General features: G+C 38.9%; 1 protein-coding gene across 1 annotated transcript in view; it reads left to right on the top strand.

Annotated features, from left to right (window-relative positions):
• The window catches only part of CACNA1C (calcium voltage-gated channel subunit alpha1 C), a 480151-nt gene that overhangs the window by 47706 nt on the left and 405659 nt on the right, over positions 1-26786 (top strand). The window contains exon 2 of the mRNA XM_064654541.1: positions 25717-26040. Coding sequence (XP_064510611.1) covers positions 25717-26040 — 324 coding nt within the window. The remainder of the gene's footprint in view (positions 1-25716; positions 26041-26786) is intronic.

Genomic DNA, 26786 nt, shown 5'->3' with positions numbered 1-26786 from the left:
AGAACAACTTCTAAAGCAAACAGAAAATCAGCCAGGTGGAAGAGAGTTCTGTTCCCTGATAGTGCTCAGGCTGCCATTTATTTACATTCTGTTTTTATTTTGTGCAAACAGCACCTGAAAGGTTAAATTGATCAGTAGTCAAGAAAACCTGGTGGTGAGGAGACAGGAGTAAACCAATCACAACGTGGAATGGAGCCATTAAAGCAACCACAGATTCCCAGTTGTGAGGTAGTGGTGGAAAGGGAGTGGAAGATGAAGCGAGGTCTGTGATCCTTGTCTACTCCTTGCTTCTAAGAGAGAAGACTGATTTGGATAAGTCTTGTGTCTTTCTCGGTTGCTGGCAGCAAGGTAAATGTTCCAGGTACTAGTGATGCAAGACCAATTTTGATGTCTGTTCTTGAAATGTGAGTGACATGACTAGGCCTCTGCCAGCAGTTGCTCTCTGCACAGGTCTGATCTCAGTCAGCCCTTTATCAGCCTGCTGAACAGCCCCTACACTCAGGTATCTGGGCAGTAGGGGAGCTGGTGTAATAGGGCTTACTTAAAATAAATAAATAAAGCATAGAGAGGCCATTAGTTACACCGTGAGGGCTGTGGGGAAGAGAAATTGCATTTGAAAGTGCTTTGTTGACTTCTTAACTGCTAATTTGGGTAGGTTTGTAATACACTTGTTTTACGCTTTTGAACATAACTTTGTACCCTGAAAATCTTTGACCCTAAATTAAGAATTTCCTATTTTTTTTTGGGTGTTAAAAGATAAGCCTGCTGTGTTTTCGTTACAGTCTCCCATTGCGCAAAGGGAGAGTTAAACAGTATTATTTGTAGATGCTGAGACACTTTCCAATCTTCATTTTTGCCCCACAACGGAGTGTATTTTTTGTAACCATTAATTATTCATTAATACCACAGAGCACGTGTTTGTCTAGAAAATGATGAAAACCCACCTGACAAGCACCAGCAAAAGCTTTCAAAAGTAACTACATCACATCTAATGCACACGTGGGACCGGATGGAATCCTAGATGGGCAGCTTTAATGCGCTGCCTCACAATACTTTGAAAACTTGCTCTCCTAATACAAAATGGAAAATCAGTTTGCAAAGCCACGTGTTGCAGCTCTCTCCGGGGAGGGACCGGAACGAGCCATCCTGGCCCCTTGGTGGCCGCTTTGGCTTTCCAGCCTTGCTCAAACACCTCGTGAGGTTCCGCTGCTGGCCCTGCTGGGGTCCGGCGGGATCTGTCCTGGGGAGATTTGGCGATCAGGCAGGAAATGAAAGCAAGGCAGCAGTTCTGCCGTGTTTTTCAGTTGCGGGGATTAGGTGGGCAGGGGGAGCGGGGGGGTCCCGGGCTGCCTCTCCCGGAAGGTGGCACTGCAGGGCCGCGGAGCCCGGCGGCGCTCGGAGGGGCTCGGCAGGAGAGACACTTCCCGGGATGCAAGTCCAGACCCTGCTCTTCAGGAGGAAAGGCCAGATGTAGCACTGAGAGATAAGTGTCTATCCCGGAATAAAATTCATTAGGATTGAAGAGCCCCTGTTAGGTCATTTATTCCGTGTAGTAATGATTCTCCGAGTGAAAAGCCATTTCTGACACCATGTCTGAACTACCCTGCCTTCAATTTCAGAAAATGCCTTTGGGCTTTGTCCTTATTGCATATTTTGAACAGATTTCTACCTGCTGCTTGTAGAAAAGAACCCCCTCAGGTATTTGTCAACCATAATTAGGTCTTCTTGCAACCTCCTTTCCAAACCTGCACATACACTGTTCTTGAAATCTTCCCCTGTAAGACACTCCTTTCATAGTCCTTGTATCTTCTGTATCTGTTAAATTAAGAACTAATTAGTATACCCTTTATTTCTCAGAAGCCTATTGATAGCGAGAGGGTCAAGTCACAAGCATAGTCCCTAATGCATTTTCTGACCTGAAGTGAGGGTCAAACCCACAAATATTCCCCTTAACTTTGCAGGTATAAATAGAGATGATTGTGCACACTACACAGCTGATTTCAGTTGAAGGATTGAAATCTGTCTCATGCTGTGCTACGAGACAAAACCATTGGCTATATGCACTAGAATTTATTGGATGTTTGCTTTAATTTTCTGGTCTATTTTCAGAATGCCAGTTTTATTTCCCGTTATTTTTTTGGGGAAATGCTTTTACGTGTAGGAGAAACCATGCTCTTTCCATGGTGACAAAGTGATCAGATTAGCAAACTCAATTGTCATTTCTGACTATTTGTTCTTGTGCTCTTGTTTTGCTGTCAGAGTGGGCATTAGTCGTGGGGCATAAAGAATACTCTAAGTGGTCTGAAACAGCTTATCTTCAAGATTTTTGTAGAAAAGAGTCTGAATCACTGTTTAAAAATGCGGCACTTTAATTCCATCCCCCCACCCTATTTAACAATAAACACTCGTATTTATGAAGTATTATCTTCTGCCTCAAAGTACTTGGAACTTTCAGTATCTGTAAAGCATTTAATGCAATATAATAAGAAATAGCAGTGTAGTACAAAAATATTTAATATAATGCTAAGTAACAGTACTTAAACATTGTGCATAATACAGTGCACTGCATTTACTTGTGAAAGGTGACAGCAGAGTCTTCAGCAAAGCATTTCCTGTCCTTACAAGGAGTATTTAAATATCCTGGAATTTAAAGTATATGCTTTTGAAAGATTGTCTTTGAAATTATCTTCAGCCATAGACACAGAAACCAGTGATGATGACCAGTTAGGTCATCATCAGAGTTCCTGTTGACTGGTTCTACCTGAAGTTTGCACTGCTACCATGAACATTTACCTGGTGTGCTCTCTGCAACCAAGGCACCTTTATGAATCCACTCTTGCCTGCGTCTCTACTCTGTGATCAAATATGTTTTGGGGGTTACATCTGAGTAATTCACTGCAGCAGACGTGACACAGTGTTGCCATGTGGAACTAATTTATCCTACCAAGATATTTACTTTGAATCATTTGTCCTCATCTTTTTGTTTCCTCAAAACACTTCAGGGAACATGTCGTAGAACTGTGGTGTTACTGTGTATGCTTAGTTTTGGCTTATTTTGTTTCAGTTTTGTGGAAAATGGTTCTATGTCCATGCTTAAAATAGGATTTATCTGAATGGCAATCACTTTTAAATTTATTTTTTGGGTGGGTGTATGTGAATTGACATTTGTGGCAATTTGACTCGCTGGGAAGTGTCTTGTTTAACCCTTTCTGGGAAATAATTAAAGGAACAGAGTCATTCAAGTTCAGGAGCAGCAAATACAAGATCTCTTCTGAGCAAGTGTGTTCTCTAAATTTATTGACTATCAACCAACATAACAGATGTGACTGCATGCAGTAAAAGTCTCTCTTGAATTATTGAACACAACAAATCAGATCAACACCAAACAAAGCTTTTTCCAGTGGCAGATATATGCTTTACAAAACATAATGTTATTAAATGGTTCAATTGCCTGTCTTTTTTTTTTTTTTTAAGACTGTAGACAAACCCAATATATTTTTTGTTAATCTGAAACACTGGTTTTATTTAGACAGTGGGGATGATATGAATTTGAGAGCAAGTGTATTCATCAGAATGTTTATTACTGAATTTCAGCATCATCAATTTTAAAAAGAGAAAACAATATTAAGGGTTCAGACATTGGTTGCCACAGAATACTTTTGGTAGTTAAGCTGGCATTTCTTGTAATTTTACCAGTGGAAGTTAAATTCTCTAAAATGGCTTTGTTTGTTTGTTTGTTTTATTGGAGTAAAAGCATCACTGTGCATTTAAGCCAATGGAAAACTCTTTTTTTCCCCTCAGCCTTCTTTTTTTTTTTTTTTTTTCTGTCGAGAGAGGCAGTCACAGTCAGACTTCTGGGCAGAGTAATGGTTCTTCTGCCAGAGAGCAGGTGTGCTTTTAGGTGGCAGAGTGGTCCTGCTGAAGCTCTGATAACCAGTGGTGAGGTTGTATGATCACAAATGGACCTGTTGCTCTTGCGAGGTTGTTGTGCAACAAAGCAGGCTGTAGTTGCTAGTATATATAAATCTTTTTCTGAAAGAGTCCTTGAAAGTTTCTCTCAGTTTCTATGGATGGGATATAATCATAAAAGCAGTATAAACTTTTCTGAGAACTCAAGATGGTTTCAGGGTAGGTCTCTTCCAGCTGGAAGAGTCAGGGGTATCTCTGTACTCTGTATAGAGATTTCCAGAACAAAAGGGCTTGCTGAGTTTCTCCCAGAAACCTAAATAGAACATTAGAGATTGTATGGTTTGGATAGGTGGACTTGACAGCCCATGAGGGGTGTGGGGGGAAGAAAACAAAAAGGAGAAAAAGTTTATACATGTGTTGTAGAAAGTGACAGGAGATTTGATGGAACCACATTTTGTCTTTATCTGGTCAAATTGGCAGTTGTCCAGATATCAAGGCTGAATTGTTGTGATCCACAGCTGAGAGATTATTGGCACAGTTCATCCTCAAGAGATTAAACTGAGGAGAATGGACTGATGATGGCTTTGAAGGTGGTCTGCTCTGTATGTGCCCTTCCCAGGCATCTTTCCCAAAAAGTGGTAAAAATCAGTGAGTGGTTCTCTTCAGCATTCCAATACATGTTAACATGTCTGGTTGATAGATGAATCCTGCTGTAATTTATAACCATTGAGCTGGGTCTAGTTTCTTTCTGTTGGGATGGATATGTACCCACACATAAAATCCCCGTGGAAGTGATAACTGTAGGGCTTGAATCCAAACAGGATTGGGATCCCAACTTTGATTTAGATTCCTTTTTCCTTACAGACTAAAATATATCAACATAACTGTTAATGGATATTCTCTAGGATGTTAAAAACTTATCTAGGAATGCTAAGACTATGTATTTGATATTATTTCTGCGATTTTCCTTTTTTTTTTTTTTTTTTTGACATGTCTATGTTTTTCCCAGTCTCAGATATTAAATTCTAAATCTCGATGGCTGCCAAAACATTCAGAATCCGTCAAAAAACACCAGCAAGTTGAATGTCCTTCAACAGCTGGGAGGAGTTAGCAGAGTACCAGCTAAAGCCCTGTCTATGGGGATTAAAAAAAAAAAAAAAGGATTATTTAACCTGGCAGCTGGAAAGAAATAAAAGAAATCCACGAGATTCATCAACTGCACACCAACAAATGTAGTACATTTAGGAGGGAGGGAAAATTTGCTTCTTTGATAGAAGACAGAATATTAAAATAAAGTCATTTTTAAGGGTGACTGGAAATTTATTGGTTTTCAAACCAGACCCAGTAGAAATCTGGCTAATTCCACAGGAACTCTTTTTGCATTTTGCACATAAATCTGGAGTTAATTGTTTTAAGGAAAATGTTGTCTGATATCCATCTAACCTTAAAGGATACTCTGTCATATGTTTAAAATATGCTACTCTAAATGGTATTGTTGTTTATCTGAAATTTTTCAGGTTTTCAGCCCACTATGTGTATGGTTGCCTTTGGGTATTTTGGAAAAAACAATTAAATATGACTGAACATGACATTATAATTACAAAGTAAATATGCTGTAATTGAGTAATTAACTCAACATTTCTTCCTAAAGGCATTGTAGGAACGAATTCATGTTACTGATCAGATTTCAGATTCTTTATTCCAAAGGAGAAAAAAAGGCTTCCATTCTCCAATATGGATGGCTAGATATAAGACCTTTTAAGAGTCCTCATCTTATAAATGTGATATGTGTTTTTTAAAATTTAGTTTGTATTATTGATACATCAAATATTTTTCCAATATGAAGTAGTCTTTTACCTATACAAAAAGAATATTTGTGTCTCTTTGCTTGCAAGTCAGTTGAGCTCTGTTAGGTACCAGCTATACTCTGCTTCATGTATTGTTAGCAAAAATAATAATTCTGAAATTGAAACGTGTGTGATAAAGCTGTTAGTAGCAGAGTTCCTGAGTTTTAGCTACAGAAACACTGCAATGAACTGTGTGAGAAGCAAATGTAATCCAGGTGAATTCAGGAATTAAAATCTGTGTTTGTCGAAGACGGAGGGAAAATGAATTATTGCACTTAAGTACACTGCATAGTGGATTGATGTTGAACCTTCAGTCTGATACAGGTTGAGAAATGCCAGGAAGCTGAAAATTAAGACTGATCTGTAATGCCAAACTTTGCTGGTTTTTCTATCTTGTAACTTCCATATAGTTCCCAAAAGAATGTTTTCCATGCAGATCCTATATGTAAATATTAGGAATTTGGATTTAGTTAACTACAAAGGGGTCTGATTTCCTTGGGATGAATTTAGCATATTGACAGCGAAGTCAGTTGACAGCAAAGTCAGCAAATGAAGTCAGATAAGCCCAAGAGCCATTAAGAAAACAGAGGAAATCCATAGTATTCATTACTCTGTGGAGTAGTGAACAAATAGACTTATGTGTAGGGAGGAAAGCTTCACCTGAGCGCTGAAATTCCCATATGATACTTAAATTGCCTATTACTGCTATTATAAATTGTATATTGCCTATTATTATTGCCTATTATAAGTTGTATAGATGCATAGAGTGTTTTCGAGTGTAATTTAAATTCGAATTGGTGTCTTTAGAGAGAAGTAAAATGCATTTATGGGGTGAAAATTGAGAGTGATCAGGTTTAATTGTGGGTTTAATGGAGCTTCGGTATGACCTGTATTCAGGAGCAGCATCTAGGTGTGGATTACATGAAAGTTTGACATCGTTTTCACCTATGTGAAAATTTTAAATGAAAAACCTGAGATTTGCAGGTGTCAGGTTTGGTGCAGGCAGTGTTGGAGTTGAATTCCTAAATCAGTGGATGGCTTGAGTGATAGAACAATAATATGTTGTCTGGTAGATTCTCACTGGCTTTGGCTCAATTGCACAAATTCTGGGAGGGTGAAATGTTTGTTAGCTGGTGTTTGGGATGGGGTGGTCCTGCACTTAGCAGTACATGCTGCTGAGTTCTCAGAAACATTTATCTACAATTCTGTGTAAGAATTATTTGCTACTTCTCTAATGTGATGAAGCTTCTTGCTTAAATCAAAAACAGGGGAATTCATGAGGGGAATATGTTGAAAAAACGAATTCTTAATTTTGGTTTTGGCTTTACATTATGACAAAGAGAGTTAATAATTTCATTTCAATTTTGGATTTGAAAACAAATGCGATCGCACAACGGTGACTGGAACAGAGTATCACTTGTCATTTCAGCCATTATGGCAAAAGTCAGAAATAAAAGCAGAGAGTGAAAGATTAATATGAGCGTGGCTTCAAGGCTTTTATCTGCTTTAAGGCAAAGAGTGTCAAGAAAGATCATAAGAGATGAAAAATTGTGTCCCGATTTGCGTGCAGTGATAAAAGCTGTTATGTGTGCCAGGAAATCGGTCAGAAATAACTAGAGGGACTCGCTACTGGCAGTTCTTAAAAGCAACTAAAGTGTTTTAAAATAAAATTTTTTTAAAAAATCAGGTATCAAACTTGAGAAAAATTGAGCATGGGGCTTTACAGGTGCCTGGCAGCATCTCTGGGAAAGTGTCGTAGCACATGGTCAAACGTGAAGTGCTTAAAAAAGGATCACATCTTAAGATATGCATAATTCAACCAAACACTGCAGGAAGTTTTTAATGCTGATAATGCAACTTCTGTTACTTTCTATGAAGCATTATGCTTAGACATCTTCTTAAGTGCTTTTAATTTGCAATGTGATTTACACAGCTTTTAGAGTATTTCTGTCAATAGATATGCATTTGACCGGAACATCCATCCTGCTGGTTAAAGGCAAAGCTTGCATTTAAATAAGTACATGTGGGTCAGCAGTTCTTTATCTATTTTTCCAGCACTTAGCATTCTTATTGAGAACGTTGCTGTTATCTTGCTTTGCCTTGATTTTGCTCTTATTTCACCAGAACACTTTTTTGCTTTTATTTTGGGGTATGCATTTTTGAGATTCTGTTTGCTGTGCTTTAAGGTGGTTTCTCATGAAGAACGTTGGTGCACAGAATACAGAGCTAGGTCTGACTGAACGTTGCTAAGGATGTTGGCATGTGTGCTGGAGGGCCAGAGGATTCATTATTTATGAGAAATATGGATGGGGAACTCCTGCGTGGAGTCAAATCTACAAATATCAGAGGGAAGGAAATTTATTCTTACAGCACATATCAGTGGTGTTTGATGCTTCAAAAGGAATTTGATGTAAGCTCATCCAGATGGCTTAATATATTGGTGGATTTTATTACTCGTCTCCCTATGTCAGTGTTGAAATATTATTTTAAAATACTATTTAAAGATAGAATTACTGCAGAAGATGGAAAGCCCCACTTGTCATCTTAGGATTTAAACCTCTAGTTCATGTAGCTAGTTGTTCTAATAACAGCCATAGAAAGTATCTAAACCTGATTCTGCAGCTACTGAACAGAGATCTGACAGATTGCCTAGTGCTGTTTGGAGATTAATGTAAAGACTGGAGTATGGATATTTAGAGCATCAGACTGTATTTTAATTTATTTTTGTGTTAGGATGTAGAAGTCCAGAAAATCTGTCATACCTCTATAAAGGCTATATTTCTTTTCTTTTGGAAGATTGAAAAAAATTGTTTTCTCTGTAGTTACTTGCTTATCTTCTTATATATTTATGTGGTCATGATCCCTGTAGTACAAACATCTTCCAGTGTTAAAAACTCTGTTGCTCTTCACAACATGCCAGGAAAATAGTCTTGGAAAATTAATTTTCTCCTTCTTCATCAACTATGTCGTGTGTGCTTATGTGAAGATGTTACTCTAGGAGGTACAGGCAAAGGATTTAATATAGCATTTAATTTTAGCAAGATCCATGTTATGAAGTGGTGTGTAGTTACTGATCTCATCAAGCCTGTAGCAGGCACAGCAATACTGGGATGTTCAATGCATGTGTCTGGGTGGAAATCAAGGAGAGCAACTCCTGCCCTGGTCCTCCTGAGTGCACAAGTCCTTCCTGACCACACAAGCAGGTTTGAACCTTATGATACAATCAGAACAACAGGTTGTTTTTTTGTCCTGGCCCAGCTGTGGTGATTGAAGGCAGGGCTCCCAGCGGGCACCCCTGTGTACATATTGTCCCATGATTTGCATTATCCCTTTCAGTTCTGCTGACTCCCCTTTCATCTGCCTTTGGGCCTCCTTTCTCTCTCTAGTCTTCTCCAGAATAGACAACCAGCCCCTTCTTACGTTTTTCCCCATTGTCCCAGCTCTTCTACATCCATATCCAAATTTGGTATTCCTGTTACCGGTCCTCAGTAATCCTGGCCTTATTTGGCACTACTAACAGAGATACCTGGGTGCTGTTGGCCTTCTGATACTCCCCAACAGTACTTCAGTGCTTCTTTTAACTGACTGTGAAGTTCATTCATCTCTGATTCAACTCCCTCTTAACCATGTGGGGATCTGGCCATCCCTCCCAATACCACCTGTAACTCTTGTCAGCTTCTTGCCATATCATGTCTGGCAGTTTCTCGTGTCACATCCAGTAGTTTTCCATCTCCTGTTCAGTCACCCAGGCCAGGGCTGAGTCATCTGCCTGCAGCCCTAATACCAATTATTCTTAGTAGTCTTAACTTCAGTAATGAGTGCTGCATATTAATAAGTAAAGAGGATTCTCTTCTTTGTAAGTGCAATCTTTCCCTGGTGGTCATCAGTTTTATAGCTGGGGAATGTAATGGTCATGGAAGGAGGCCAGTGTTTTGGGTAACTGGAAACAAGTGATCAGACAGGATTATGGGGAGTCAATGCTGAGATTTTGGTATGAATTTTGAACCAGATAGGTTATGATCAGGATGCGTGTGGTTTCACTCCTAGATGTGAATTGCAGAGGTAATGTTTTCCTGGTATGTAGATATTGCCATGATCAAGTGGGAAATGGATAGAAAAGGGAACTCTTACCTGGTCTCTCTCTGGGGACTGCACGTGGTAGTATGTGGTGTGCACACAGTGTACTTGGTGCTAATGGATAAGGGGAGTTAGACCTCTCTCTTCCTCCCAGTTCTTCACATACCTCTCAGTAGGCACCCTCAGGGCTCGAATAGCAACCTGGATATACAGACATTTCTGATTTTTATCTGCCATCTTCCCACTATCTGTATCGTGAGGTATTTTTATTTTTGTTTTCAAATAGCTGGAAAAAATTGTCTTACTCTCAGGAACCATTAGAATGTCTCTGAGATGTCTGCAGTTGCACAGTGCCTACACAGTTGTGAATATATATAGGCAGAAGTATAATTTGCTTAGTGGACCAGAATGAATAAGTGACTGTGACTGGAAGGATCTGGCTGTGTTATGAAAGATTTGGAAAGAAATAGAATAGGTTGAAATAAGAGAGAAATGGTCTGTGTTTTCAGATTGTCATTCTTCATATAGTAAAACTAATCATTTGGTGTAGATTTTGTTTTACCTCACTGTAGGTGTTTAAATTGTCTAGTTGGAGCTAATTATTTAGAGCTGGTGTGTAGTCAGTGGAGAGGAAGGCAGCCATGGCCACAGAACATTGTAGGTATCTAAAATAGTGGAGTAGGCTGGTTTTTTTTGGAGCTACTTAACTCTACCTTGACTATATAGCTAAAGCTTTGATGACAAAGTTAGACTAAATGTCAGATTTTTAGATTGCTAAAACTAATGGAATAAATTCCACCTTATGCCTGTGTGTTGATTTTTAATTTTGGTTGTCAGCAACAGAAGCACAGTGTCAAGAAAGGAGTTACATGCCTATATTAGGCTTTAGTAAGTCACCTGTCTCTCAGGTGACCTGTATGAATGCAAATACATTAAAGGCGTGCCTCCTGCCTCAGTGGATGCTGTTAAATAAAAGAAATTGGCCAAGAAAAGCATGGTAAGAAAAACAATAACTTGGGGAAAAATCCCTGTTGGAAATGCACAGAAGCTGCTTGTTGAGGAATATCATTGTTTCTGTCTACGGTCAAAAAAATTAATTATTCCCAAGACTATGCTTAGGAGTGGGAAATTTCGTGAATGCAAAACAGGTAGCTTCAGGATGGAGATGGGACTTTCCAGGCAGTGTCAGAGAGGGATGGCAATTGTGCCAGAAGACACAGCATCAGAGGAACTGTGCTATCATCAGTTCAGTCTTCTCCTCCTAATTAGCCAGTGTGGGTAGCTGAGCTGGCTGGAATGTACCACATTCACAAGGAAGGATTAATAGTTAGGTAATAGGAATGTAGAGAGGGTTCTCTGCAGTAATTCTTTGATTTGTGTGTGTTGTGCTTCGGGGTGAACAGATACAGCATGCCTGATTTTGATCATGTCATTTTTGAGTCATTGCAAACTTGTATACTAGCAGGGTCTCAAAGAGAAGGTAAACTGAGGTGCAAAATTCATTTGGTCTTGCTAGCTTGGCAACTTTGTTCAACTTTGGACATGTTGGCAGATGAGCTTCTGCCTGTCAGAGCCCAGAATGTGCTGGATCTGTGATTTCAACCAGAGAGAGAGCCCTTGTCCCTCTGGGATGCAGGCAGAGGAGGAATATGATGGTACTCCATTCTGGTGACATCAGAAGAAAAGGTTAACTTGTCTTGGCAGGGCAAGTTTTTGTCGCCATAAATAAAGGGTGGCACACACACTTTCTTTATATCTTTATACTACTATTATCTATACTACTATTATCTTGAAGAACATGTATCTTTTCAAAATTTCTTCCTCTCTCTGCCACAAGCAAGGATACAAATTCTTTATGCATCATCCCGATATCTCTTCAGATCCTCTATTCCCAGAATTTGCAGCCTTGACTCTCTCATGCTGCCCTTTGCATAAGCTCCACAGTGAACAAACACCTGCTGTGCCCTGGGAGAAAGGCTGGGCTATGGCAGCTGGGCTATGTGAAGCACCTATTCCAGCTTCCTGAAGAGCACCAGTGAGTAATTTTGCTCACAGGGATTGTCATCTGTGACGGGGCAGATCAGCTCAAAGCAACGCTTGCCCTTCTCATGAGGTGCTGATGAAATAATTGAACTTGGTGGACTCAGTTTTGAAAGCTGAATTTCGAAAATAGGAAGCGAGGGTTTTTTTTTTTAAATGAAGCAACAACCTTTAAATGTAGTATTTCCCATTGGTGGCTTGCAGTTTAATCTTTCTGTAGAAATCAAACATATGCTTTGCCTCTATGGAAAGCTATTCTGTAATTTTGCATAGGGTTGTCTATGATGTTTTCTGTCATGGTCTCACCATTTGCTTTTGAATGCTCGTTTACTGCCTGTGCCTGGTAATGATACAATGACTCAAAACTTGAGACAAGAGAATGTTTCAGGAAATGTATAGATTTAAGTGGGAGTAATTTACTTAAAAAAACGTAGCTGTTTTTGTAATGCTACTTGTCTGATCAAGCCATTGTGCTACAAATAACTTGAAATAGGGATAACAATGGGGATCCCTGGTCTACATGTGAAAATGTTCCATTTATCCCACTACAAGCCTCAATATGTTGCAAAAAATACCTTTTTACAGGGATGCTTCTGACTGATGTATTTTAAATATTATCCTAATAGCTTTGTTTCCTGCTGTCCTTGGGCTGTCTGTGGAGAACAGATTTTTGAGGACATCTGCCAAGCTGAGGAATCTCTCACAGCAGTTTCTGAATCCTCCTCTTTGATCACCAAAAGGGACATTAGAAAATTACACAGACCTGATCTGGGGAGAAAAGTGGAAGTGAACCCTGACATTTCACAGTTAAATTTCTCTGGTTAGGTCTCCTCACAGTTACCTGTGTGTACCCTATTAGACATCTGAGTTTGCTTAGTTACAGCTACCAAATATTGAATATAATAAGGGTTATTCCAGTAAGTTAAAAGGGTCATGGGGTGTCAAAAACCTTTTGTGTGCTCTTGCTGATGAATTCACATGAATTTTTTTTTTTGATTCTCCTTGTATAAGACTAAATGATTCAGATATTTTTAGTCTTTCATTGAAGATATTATCCTACTCTACATTTTCTTATATCTCTTTTTCTCAGTTCTTTGAACTATTTCATTACTCTTTTCGAGGTGTGGATTCTAGAACTGGGGCCTGTGGTGGTGTGTCCCATAGTAATGCTCTGTACAGCCACATTCCCTGGACTTCAGGCTCACACGGAGGTGGAAACTCAGTCAGGGCCACGCTGTCTGTGTGTTGGTTCACTCTGACCATTACTTAGAGCCAACAACTGGCTCTCAGGACAGACCAGCTCAGTCATGAAAGAGGAGTTAAACCTGTGTGCACACTCTGCCTCCAAAGAGGGAGGGCACAGTGCTGATGGCAAACTCCAGAGGTAAAGAGAGATGCTTAAGCCTTGTAAATAGGCTGGATGTTTTAGGGTTTTCTGTTATGCTTTTGTTGGTTGGTTTGGGGTGTTTGGTGGGGTTTTTTGTGTGTGTGTTTTTGTTTGTTTGTTTATTGTTGTTGTTTTCTAATGAGAAGTAGAAACTGAGAATCTCTTGGCCAGTGTTCCTATGCTATCAGGGTAAATGGTTTATAGGAAATGCCTTGCTTCTTTTGTGATGCTGATCCTGCAAAGTGCACAGCACTTCCCAAGAAAGGAACACAAAAGCCTCAGCTTTCACCATCTTTGGTGTGATCTGAAAACTCTGAAGGCAGAGCTGAAGCAGCAGCTGGAGCAGTAACTCAATGGCAGTTCTAAAATAGTGCCTACTGAGTTCTAAGCAAGTGGTCTACAAACCTGGTGTGGATCTGCTCGTGCCACCTTTGCTATGTGTAAATTCAGTAATGATCAATGAATCTGCTTTTATATAAGCAGGAGTTCTTATTTTTAGAAAGAATCTATAAAGACTGTCTCAAACATTTGTCTGCATCTGCTGTAGAAAAGGTCACAGAGAAGCTGCTTAACCATGTTTGTATAGTCAACCAGTGACATAAGAACTATTTTGGGGTTACATGTTATAGTTTTCAGCCTGAGATGTAAACCAGATGCTGGTTTTCCTCATACAGGTGCTTACAAAGATTCTCTTGCAAATTTTCCCCCTTTTATTATCCACCCCCCTCCCCACCTCCTTTTTCTGCAGTTGCAATCTTCTGATTTAGTGCCTTATTTAGCTTGGAAATGCTCTTAACTAGCAGAGCAAGTCAAGAGTGCTTGTTTTTGCATCTGCATATTACATGTGCTTAATATTCAGACTTGGAATATCCAGCAAGAAGATACCAGTAAATAAAAACATGATAGGGAAATGTCTGCATGTTGGAGATAGAATGTGTTACCTTAGGTACCAAACAACTCAGGAAAATTATTTTTCTCTATGCAAAGTGCCATAAAAATATGACTCTACGTCTGTTAATACTTTAATACCTCTAGATCACAAAGGTCTAGTTTGAGTAAAAGAATGGTTTTGTTTGTTTTTTTTTTCCTTTTAATTGTCTTTTAATATCACCCTGACACTGAACCAAGCCACTGTTTTCCTTTGTTGTATAACATGGTTTACATTCATGTGGTCAGTAATTTTCTGTGGTTTTGTTTTAAGGGGAGTTCACAAGGCCTTCCTTTTCCTTGCTTTGCAGAGCATTTTATATATGGAGCATTTCCTTGAGATTTTGTGGATGAAAGGAAATAGATAGAATGGAAGAAGCTTTTGTTCTTCCCTCAGTTCAAATTTTGCCATTGTTTTGCATGACCTCTTTCTAGTACCTTAATGATGCCAAGTTACAAAGAACCCTCCTGTTTGAATACTTTTATTTTGTATAAAATTATTCAAAAATAAGAATATTAGATGACTGAAATCAGGAGAAACACCAAACTTTTCTATTTTCACTTGATTTGATATAACTCTTTGTATAGTTCATTTCAAAACTTACCTCTTCAGTTGCTTTTTCTGATGTTTTGTTGGTCTTACTCCAAGCAGCAGGGGAAGAAAAAAAATTGCATTTTAAAAATAGAAAAATGTGGTTTTTAGAACACTAAGATTAATAGCTGAAATCAAAGTCAGTTTTGACACTTGAAACATCTTATAATACCTTTTCCTTTGGAACTGCCTGCATTTCAAGAAGGGAGTGCATCTTTATTAGGGTATTGCAGACATAACCTAAAATTAGATAAATGCAGTTTAAAATAAATTTGTGCCTTTATGAAAAGCAACAAATAGTCTTCAAGCAACTGTTTTGCGTGGGTGCTCATGATGTAATTTACAGATGTCTGGTTTTCACCGAGTACAATGCATCTCTGAAAATTAGAGAGATTATATATTTATAGATAGATAGATTGATAGATAGATAGATTCTTCTAATTTGTATGCCCAGTACCTGAATGAATCTTTGATTTGGGTGCCTGCTGTGGTCAGTTCTTACAGCCCTACACGTGGACTCAGAGATAGCACTGATGGTGCAAAGTATGACACTGAATAGCCAAAGAGCTTGAGGAAATGTGACCCCTCTGAATGAGAGGCTAAAAAGGAGGAGGATGTGGACCAGATGGCCTTCAGAGGTCCCTTTAAACCTGAGTTATTGTATCATAATGCGGATTAATGGCTTCCTGACGTGGGAATCATCACTGGGAGGGAAGGCTGGCAGGGAGTACTTATGGCTTGTATAGGAAGTTGGGATATACACTGCTTTTGCATGCTTGCTGAGCTCTTTCCAGCAAAGTCTGCCTGCTGCCTGGGTCTGTGCAGCTGAACACTGACTCCACAAACACAAAGAGGAAGCAAAAGCCTTCAGCCTGTTAGAATTTGCACTGTCTCTTGTTTGTCAGGGCTGATCTCCATTTAGATCTGGATGCTAAAGTTTGATTTCTTTTTTTTTTGTGTGTGTGTTGGAGGGGGTGTGTGTGTGTCTATTGAAATTTTTGTCAGTAACTCAGATAGAGACCTATGTAGAGATCCCTTTGTGCTTTTTAGTCATCATCTGATGTAACTGAGAACAGACTGCTATTTTTGGACTGAGAATACTATGAGTTGTGGAAGAATTGTGATTGATTTTTCTGGGATGAGGATATTGAAATTGCAGGCTTTGAATTGTTTAGATATCATACACTGGTACACATTTCCCAAATTGTCACATGTTTTGGGCCAAAAGCAGCTACAGAACTGGGTTAAAAGCAGCTGCAGAGTTGCTCTCCACCTTGTTCAGAAGCACATGTGCATGCATGTGCTCCCCACAAATAAATGGGAATCATCTCATTTAATCCACTTAAATTTGTTGTGCAATTAAACTCATGTTTTAGGTTACTTCTGTACAGTCTGAAGACTGGCACTTTGAGCAGCTGGTTTCACTTGTATTTCAGACATCTGTCTTAAGGATAGAAAAAATGATCCTCTGCACTGACTATAGAGAGGGTTTAGACAAGATCCCTTTTTTTAAATGGTTCAGGTAGGGTGAGGCAAATCACATGAACAGGTTTCTGTATTCATTTTTATCCCACTCTGAATTCTCAGGCAAGGAATCTGGAGACCATCTAATACAGTGAAGATTATTTTTAAAGTGCAAGAGCTTAATTTCTGCAAAGTTATATTTAGATTACTCACCATGTGAAAAGTAATCATTCACCAATAAGAAAATGGTGAGCAGTTAAGATGACAAGCTTGTCAGAAGAATCCAACCTAATGAGTTGCAGTTTATATCCAGAGGAATTTTACTGAAGCCAAGGAAGTTTTCCCAAAGTTGTGCTTGATCCCAGGATCTGTAATAGTGGTAACCAATAACTTAGACAAATGGTGGAAAAAAATACATTTAAACAAGAAAGTTCTCTCTTGGTGTTTCCATTTGAGGATCTATGCCTGGAGTTTGCCCAAGAAACATGTTGCTCCTTCAAGAAACTAGTATGTTGCTGCAAAGGTTTTGTGCTGACAGGTACCCTAAAAATTAGGTACCCCACTTTAAAAAGATGTATTGATGCATTATACCATGAGATGTGCCTCTATAAGTGCCTCAAGTGAGGAACTTAGGTTTTTAACTTATATGCCATTTGTGCTTTGTGCTCTGCTGGAGACTGCATTATCAGAGCAGAACTACTGTTTTATGTAAAAACCCTTGCTAGCCATTCCTTCAAACACACAGCTAATTGGGTTCTCTCAGGCATATTTGAGACAAATACTAATACTGTTACTGGTAAAAAAGATCTTTATGTCCCTAGTCCTCCCTTACTATTTTTGAGTTGTATGAATGTTTCAGTGAGCTGTGGTTGAAGGAAAGTGTTCCCTGGTTTGACTTCTGAGAGCTTAATCTGGGTGCCACCAGAAACTCATCTCAAGACACCAAAAAGGATTCTGTGGGAGTTTTTGTGTTTTCTTGTAGCTTGAAAGCCACAAAAGGAAAAAAAAAAGCAAATGTTTTGAAGGAAATTGCCCTCTAAACACCTCTTCACCCGAAGAAATTTATCTCGTAATAGAATTTGTAATTCAGCTGAGTTGTATTACAGACTTCTCTGGCTCAAACTTTTCATATTACACGCTTGCCTTAGGGCTTATAATTTAGTAGGCTTCATGCTTTTTTCACTTCTTCCTCTCTGGAGAAAAAAAAAAAAAGAGACCTTACTTCCCAGTCTAGTTCTCTTGAATCCGTAGTTACAGAAGAGAAAAATCCCAAACTAGATTTTTGTGACTGCTGAGACTTTTCAAACTTTGGGCTTTCTGGATTCTTCTGGGTAAGGTTTGACAAGATGGCTCTGGTGAAGGAGGCAGAACAGACTGTTGCTTTACTTACACTGGTTCAAAATGGAAAGTGAAAATTTTAGAAACGCTCAAGTGATGAAATCTTAGATGATAATTTCTGGTCACCTGCTAATTAGAATGGGGAGAGGCATGGGTTCTGTCTTTTTTGTTAATGTACACTGAACTGTAAACCCCCAAATTTATCAGTAAACAGGAATATAATTTGCTTTTGGTTGTGTCTTTTATTAAAAAAATTAAAACTAATGCAGCACAAACAGTGCCCCCTCTCCCAATACTCCCCCCACCAAAAAAAGAAAAGCCCCAAAGCAAAAAAAACACAACCCACCCCAAACACCTGAACTATGTTCATTGAAAACCATAGCATTTTCAAATAGAAAAGTAAGGGAAATCTTGAAAAATTTGTTATCTCGGTGCACATGGAGGAATATCTTATTAGGAAGCAGTGAAATTGCAACATACTCTGAAATAAAGTATATTTGCATGGAGAGAACTATGTACGTGGTGATGTTAAGGGAAGAGTTGTCCCGTGGTTTATTCCAGTGTGGATAGTGAATTATTACTGCTTGTATTCTTGCTGGGCCTTATTCATGAGCCAGGAATCCCTTGTGCTGGATGTTCTACCAACGTAGAATCTCTTTCTCAGAAAATTCAAAATCTAAATAGTGTTGGCAAAGTTACAAGAATTTACCATGCAGTGTCAGTAATTAATTTTCAAGCGTAAATATTTAACTTGGAGGCATTCAATACTGGGAGTGAGAGGAGCTTGTGCACTTGGGCTCTTCATTGAAATGGACTTTTTTTTCCACCCTCCTAGAAGTTCATTGCTTCTTCTGTTGATAGCATGAAGGGAAAAAACCCACCTCTGTTTTGAGGGGGGAGATAAAGGAAAACAAAGATCCAGTTGCAAAGCGTGCAAAGCATGGTTCTTGAATAAGATTTTTTTTGTTGTTGTTGTTTAGATTTTTAAAACTGTTTAGTCTCAGCTATGGCAAACAAACCATCTTGAATCACGTATCTTCTCTGTGAGTGTGTGTGTTCTGAAACCCCAAAACAATTTACAGGAAAAATTCTTTAACTCTCTTATCTGGGCTAACAACTACACCCTGAGTTTTAGTGTGATGTGATGTTTAAAAGTGTGTGTCTCCATTATAAATTTTGTTATGGAAAAAGGCATAGTTCAGGTTGCAATCCAGCTTTCATTATAATTCGTATCTCTAATTACAAACTGCCTTCAGAAAAACACTTGTTTTGGTGAAAAAAACCCTAGTGTTACTTCAGCAGATAGTTGTCAGAAATAATGTCTTGTCAACTTTTTTACAAAGGGCTAATAAGGAAAAATATCCAAATAATGTTTTAAAACTTGAGGGATTTACATGTGTGCAGCCTTGCATTCACTAGGGGAAATTTCCAGGCATGTTAACTGAAAATTTAATGGAGGTTTCTGGAAAAAAACCTGCTACTCATACAACTAAATGGGTTTATTTCATGTTGAGATTTTAAACTCCGTGTATGACTTGTTGTTGTTTTCTTGAAATGCTGAAAGGCTTTTAGACTTTTAATATTTGCAGAGTGATGTTTTAAAAGCAAAGAAAGAGAGCTCCAAGCTGATTGAGCTGAAGGTCCTCACCTTCTCCCCATCGTGGAGAGATGAGCATGCACGTAAAGTCTTATGAGGTGCTGATGTTGCTGTGATAATCTAAAGGTTTGAGTGAACCTGGGTTTACTCAGATAGGTCTTTTTTGATAGATTAACTGATGAATAAACATATAATCTTTCTGTACAAAGGCCTTCCTTCGTGTCAAACTTGCTCTAAACTAACAAAAGAAACTACTACTCACTATAAATCTTGCCTCAAGTGTGTGATTCCAGATACATGTTTTTCTGGCCTGGTCTAAAAGACTTAGAGTGTGGGAGGTACATCCTGAATTTTTCTTACTGCGAAAAATCATTGCTTCTGCTTATACCCTGTGAGCATGGTGATAGATATTCCCTTTCTGTTCTTTGAAATAAAACATACATGCATGTATATCTAGAAACCAGATATATAATATGTGTATATATAAAATACATATAAAGGCTGTTAAAATACATTAAAGACTGTTATTGTATCATCCTCCCCCTCACATCCTCAGGAACAGCAGTCTGAGTTCTGTCACTCCCATTTCTGTGACTTTGCCTCATAGCTCATATTTTTTAGGCCTTTGTCTGGTCTTGCTTGCTTTGGGCAGCCTAAACTGAGCTGTGTCTGTCTCAGAGTGTGGGAACCCAAAACTGCTCCCTGTATTTCAGCTGAAGCCCTGCCAATGCTGAGCTGAAGAGAAGGATTCCTTGTAGTGTTGGAATGATTTTATCCCTGTTCATATACTACATTGTGATGGTTGAATTTTGATGGGAAGAAGGCAGTGTGACAATATCAACCTCTGTTATGTTGCAGATCCATTATAAACCTCCAAGGCTTCTCTGAAAATAATTTGGGCAGATGATTCATTTTGCTTAAATACTTTGCATTTGTCTCTGCTGAACTCCACTCTGTTTTAAAGACTTTTGCTTCAATTGATGAAGTTCATTTTAAATTCAAATTCTGTCCTTCAGTGTATTTGCTTTACCTCTCAGCTTCACAGTTACCTGCTTTAGTAACACTGTTCACTGTTTAATCATCCAGATCATTAATTGAACAAAATCAAAACATTGAACAGAATCAGATCCAGGGCAGGCACTTGGGTACCTCTGTGTGACACATCCTCCAGTTTAGACTGTGTACCAGTGATTGCTGCTCTCAGGCATCCACTGCTTTTGTACTCACGTTATAGCAATTTTATTCTTGCTCATACATCCCTAGCACCTAGTATTCTTATGAAATTATCATACAAGACCTCATAAAACTATTAGTAAAGTCAGGAGACAAGGACCCTGCTGCTTCCATCTTGCCTGTGAATTCTGTTACTCAGTTCTGGAAGAAACCGATTTTCTTTGACACAATGTATTCATGAAGGATTTATGTCACTTGCTCTTTTTCTACCTGTCCTCCAGGTACTTGGAGACACTTGTTTATTTTACTTATTCCAGATTTCTTTCTTTTTTTTTTTTTTTTTTTTTTTTAAACTGAAGTTAAACTGGATTTAATGCCTCCCTTCCACTTTTTTAAACTCCATTCACCCTTTCTCGGTCCTCTGAGAACTCTCCTGTCTTCATTCCAATCTTACAGCTGGAAATAATACCTGTTTTGGTTTGGGGATTATTTGTGTTAGTCTACAGCTCTTGATGGATTTTCTTTTGTAAAATTGATGCAAAAAGGTCATGTAACACTTAATCCTTCTTGCAATCATCTATAAAATGCTCTCCTTTTTCCATTGGTTAATGGATCAATGTTTTCCACACTCTTCCCCTTATTAACAGATGATCTCATACACTGATTTTTTTTTTTTTTTGTGTGTTATTCTTCATGCTTCTCCTTTGGACACCTCCCACTTGAATATTTTATAGCTGTTTTCCTGTGTGCTGGAATAGGTCTCACACATGATCTTAGTAGTGTGACCAGTTTCCTACTTTCTGTTTGCTTTCTTTCTGAATTCAATTAAGATATTATGATTTAACCAGTCTTATCTTTTGCTGTAGCCATCTCTCCTCTGCTTTGGGGAAAAATACAACTGTGCAGCACAGTTTCAAGGTTTGCATTTTTAGGATTCTGATGTTTTTAAAGTGATGGAAAAAGAGAACCCCGCATTAGGATAGGTCTATTTTCATTTAAAGAATTAACTAAACACAATTTCCTATACAATAAATGTGTGGCTAACTACATGAAGTCAAAAAAGCTCATAAGTTGTGATTCCACTGTGTCATTAACTTGTCCACATCTCATATCAAATGGTCACTGCTTAGCTGGGTTTTTCTAATGATGCTTTGGAGATAGTTAATAGGTGGTTTGACAGATAGTATTAGAATGCAAATGCCACTTATAAAGTTATTAATGGTCATCCCTGTATATTTTAATGATGATTTTGGTGATTTAGTTGTAATCTTACAATGTCAAGTACTTTGTGCAATGTGGTTCATTTCCAGTTATACAGCAACCTTACCTGTTACTTCTGTGACTTAGCTCTGATTTTTGAGACCCGTGCTTCTGTCGTTTCTGCATCTGTTTTAGTTCTGCAAATTCTCATTTTTGCAAAAATGAAAGTCTCTCCCAAAGACTTTGTAATCAAATTTGTTCACTTATATGGCCTTTTCTGTTTAATTATTCTCCAAATGCTTAAACTCTTGATCCATAGCACAGAAGTACTGGGGAGAGCAGAATTCTGTGCACCAGCTGGACACAGTCAACAATACAAATTCTTACTAAAGGATGGTAGGGATTAGGAGGGTGATGATGCTGTGGATCACAGTGCTTAGTGAGTTATTGCATTTGGGTGGGGGCTGAATTTCCATTTCCTAGTTCTGGTCAACTTCTAACTTAATAACCATGTAAACAAATATGATTCCAGTGATTAAGGTAGCGTGAAACTTTATTTGTAATGGGGAAATTTAGTGAAGTATTTTAACTGCTACGTTGCAAAAAGAAAACAGAAAATCCAGTAACTGCAGCTCTCAGGTTACAGCAAAGTTTTGTGGTGGGGGAGAAATGAATGCCACAGGTGAAATTTCAGTGTGATGCCTCACGAGTTCAATATGTACTGTTCTCCTTGCTTCCTAAGAAATAACATGAAGCATTTAGATTATAGGGCAGAATTTCATTCTCCCTGAAATTTTGGCTGTGCTGTCCTTGAAAATATTTTGCTCAGTTCTCGAATGTACTTTCCTTGAAGCTGTGTGAGCTTCACTCTTAAATTCAAGCTATTTCTACAAACTGCCTCTAGAAAAGTCATTTGTCACTGCCATTAGTCGTTTAGTACAGATATTGTCTGCAGCCTCTGAACTTCATAAAACAGACAGATCCTTATCAGTAATCAATATTTGTAATATTTGTTAATATAAATCTGTCACTACTGACTCATCATTTGAAATGAATTTGAGACAAAGCACTTTATTATGGGGCTGCTGATCATGGTAGAAGCAAAACCTATAAAACTACCAGAAGTGGGATCCTTAACTTTGCTGGCACATCAAAGTCAAAATGCATGGACTTGAATCCTCATGTGGAACCTAAGTAATAAGAATAATAATGAAGACTCTTGACACGTTTCCAAATTGCGTAAAGGTCTTCATTAAGATGCAGCAGCTGTTTATTTTCAGGACCACGCGTGATAACAACACAATGGAGAGGGATCAGCAAGATTGCCTTTAGTGGAAAACACCCACATCTTTCTTATCCACTCTAATGGGTCAGTAAAGAAGAGCTGGAGTTGGAGAATAATTAGAGTAATTTTCCATTTATTTTTTCCTTTCCAGTATGCCTTAGGCTAGGGAGGTCAAATAGATGCTAGAGAGAAAAACTGCATCTGGAACTAGTCTGAAAATAAATATGTATCCCATGAGTGGTGCTGTGTACAATTTGCTTAGCCTTAAAAACTAAGTTTGTCTGCCAGTTGATTGCCTGCTTCATCGAGGAAATCTGCTTAGCCTGTATGATTCTGAGAGCTCTTTTTCTTCAGTTTCAAAATCTGAGGGATGTGAATTAACTATTTCCCATTTCTTGTTTCTTTCAGCTTTCCCTTTCACATATCAGAGTCATATTACTCACCAGCTTCCTTTTGGCTGGTTTGCAACTAGGAGATTTTTTAGTGAGCGGAGACAAGCTCTGGATTTTCCTGCTATGTAATGAAACTCTAACAGCCTTGAAATCTTATGGCAATGCCTGACATAAAATAACACCTGACTCTATCGTGTCCTTCCTTGTGATTCAATGAGATGAATTTAAAAATCTTATATGCTTTCTAGGTAGAGGCATATCCTGTTGCACTCTGTGTGTCAATGCAATTGTATTTATTCTACCTGCTTTAGTTCATTAGTAGTGCAGTGAATGCTCTGATACCTTGGCACTGCACATCCAGCTATGAAATATGCATCTTGGGTAATTATTTCTGTTCAAGAACAGCTCGCCAATTCCCTGGTTTTGAATGTATTTCATCTGATATTGTAAATGAAACACCGTGTTAAGTGGTCTTTTGTTTGCTTTGTCTGGTAGTCTGTAAGGAGCCCAGCTGACCTATTTAGTAACACCATATTTCTACACTGATCTAAAGTGGAACATGGTCAATAGTAGACTTTGAGCTTGCTTTGAAATAGAAGATGATCTAACTCCTTTACTGGGTTTCTCCTGTCTGCCCCTTGCACAAGCACTTTTTCTGAAGCAGGGTCTGCTGCTCAGATAGAAGGCAAAACACAGGCCATGGAGTGTGCAGTGGTTTGAAACCGAGCTCTCGTTGTGTAGCCTGTTGAAGAACAAGATCTGTAGACCCCTTGGGCTCCCTTTTACCTGTATCTCAACATATGGGCCACAGCCACTCAAAAGTCCCCAACAAATAAAAGTAGGCTCTTAAATATTATATAGGGCATACCCAAACATGGTGTTCTTCTTAATCACAGTTTGCTGTTGTGACTGTGTAGATTCCATGTTGAACTTTTTTAACATGGCTTGTATTTTCTTCTGCAAAGTGTCTGTAGTAAAACTCCTTTAATCCTTCTCAAGTTCTTACAAAACTCAACTGAAGCTCCAAGGAGTAAGGGAATCTATTTTGAAGTTTCAAAATTTGTTCCATTTGAAGTGATTGAATTTTTAATTTGAGTCACTGAAAAAGCCTCGTTGAAGAGACATGGGTGACTCAACTGTTTTTACTGAACCAATGGAACAATTACACCAGCTTGAAAGAGTGATTTAAATTTTTTGTACTGACAAGACCTTCTAAATATCAGCCACATGTCACCTGATGTGTATATTCTACTATTATGATTGGACAAAAGAGTATATACTGCCTCACTTCTGGCTAAAAGAGCAGCAACACTTGGGATTGCTAGGTCTTAGCATTCTTGTTAACATGCACTTTTTAAGCAAGTGTTACTTACTCTATTAATTCAGTATTTTGTCTGTCTTAAAATCAGTTTATCAGGATAAAGGTATAGGTTCTGATTTCTAAATATATATTGGTTGACCTAAACTATCTGTGAGCCTTGCCTTTGTGTTCCAGTTTCTGCCTCAGTGTACCTTCTGGTCAGGCTGTTCTTAGGATTGTACATATGTACAGTTTACAGAGGGAATCAAGCTTATTGTTAAAATTTCACTTTATTTTGAGATAATCTTGAAAGCACAAGGATTTTTATGACAGGACTTGAGAATCTCACTTGGGTGCTTTGTCATGTACTAAATAGCATAATAGTGCCTGTCTGTGTGTTAAAGTGATGAGAACTGTCCTCACCTTTGGTGCTTTCAAACAGTCCCACTTGCAGAATGCGTGGGTAAAACAGAAAATGGATAGTTTGTTTTCTGTGAATCCTGGAGATTGTATTGATTGGAGGCACTTCTAACAGCTCAGTATCCACTGGTCTTGTTGAGAGTCTCTTGCAAGATGAAGGATTGCATAGTATTATTACTTTAAAATGAAGAATTTGAATTGAAAGAACAAGCTGAGCACAAGTCCTATGAGGAGAGGCTGAGGGAGCTGGGGTTGTTTAGTCTGGAGAAGAGAAGGCTTAGAGGTGACCTCATCACTCTCTTCAACTACGTGAAGGGAGGTTATAGCCAGGCAGGGGTTGGTCTCTTCTCCCAGGCAACCAACAATAGGACAAGGGGACATGGGCTCAAGCTCCGCCAGGGGAGGTTTAGGTTGGATGTTAGGAAGAAATTCTTTACAGAGAGGGTTATCAGGCATTGGAACGGCCTACCCAGAGAGGTGGTGGATTCACCAGCCCTGGAGGTTTTTAAAAAGAGATTGGACGTGGCCCTTAGTGCCATGATATAGGAATTGGAGTTGGATCAGGGGTTGGACTTGATGATCTTGGAGGTCTTTTCCAACCCAATCTATTCTATGATTCTATGATTCTAACTGATATCTTACACTTATCTCTTGATTTTACTGATACTGAAGGTTTTTAAAAACACTGGTTATCTCTTCTGCCGTTTAGAAAATGTCTTCACAAATTTCTGTCCGTTTGATTTTGTTTTTACTTTTTCCCCTCCCCAGGTTCCAACTATGGGAGTCCCCGTCCAGCTCATGCCAACATGAATGCCAATGCAGCTGCAGGGCTTGCCCCAGAGCACATCCCTACTCCGGGGGCAGCTCTGTCCTGGCAAGCTGCGATCGATGCTGCCAGGCAAGCCAAGCTGATGGGGAGCGCTGGCAATGCAACGATATCCACGGCCAGCTCCACGCAGAGGAAACGGCAGCAGTATGGGAAGCAGAAAAAACAGGGTACCACCACAGCTACACGGCCTCCCCGGGCACTGCTGTGTCTAACACTGAAAAATCCCATCCGGAGGGCCTGTATCAGCATCGTCGAATGGAAATATCCTTTCTGATGTAAACAGCGAATCATTCGTGCACATCAGGTGCTATTCAGAAGCGTGGGGAAATCAATACCTGAAGTTGAAAGGCGCTGCTGGGAACTTAAAGTGCATGAATGGTTTTGGATGTCTTAACTGAGATCGTTTAGGCAGGGGGAGGGGGAAGGGAGGAAGATTAGAGCTGAAGCCTTAACTACACCTGTGTGTAAGAAACCACTAGGAGTTTAAATGATGAGGGTTAGGAGTTGAATCCTGCTCTTTTGAAAACACATGGCCCAGGCTGAAATGGATGGGAGATATTCAAAGTATCTGAGGCCAGAATTGAACTGACTCTATGGGACTGATAGCAGCTGCTGGCTTTCCTTTTCCTTTCTAGGACTTTCATGTGGTTTTTTTGTTTTGGTTTGGTTTTTTTTGTGTTTAAATGTTTGTTTGTTTTTATTTATTTGTTTGTTTGTGGTTTGTTTTAGTTTGGTTTTTTTTGTGTGGGTTTTTTTTTTTTTTTTTTTTTTTTTAATGGTTGCTTTTTTGCAGACCCTTAGAGGTACCACCAGTCAACAGCTCTGGTGCTTTGAATTTCACACTTTTTTTTTTGTTAATCACGTGGCATCACGCTTTCTACAGCATGGAGAAAAGAATGGGGCAAAAGGAGGAGGTAAAAAAATCCCCAAGTTTATGCAGTAAGATTCTGAACCAGGGCTCAGGACTGTTAATTTTATTGGAATTCCACTTAAACGAGTAAGGCTCAGT

This window comes from Pseudopipra pipra, chromosome 5 (genome assembly GCF_036250125.1).
Source record: "Pseudopipra pipra isolate bDixPip1 chromosome 5, bDixPip1.hap1, whole genome shotgun sequence".
NCBI classification, from domain to species: Eukaryota; Metazoa; Chordata; class Aves; order Passeriformes; family Pipridae; genus Pseudopipra; species Pseudopipra pipra.
This window is presented reverse-complemented; position numbering and strand designations above follow the sequence as displayed.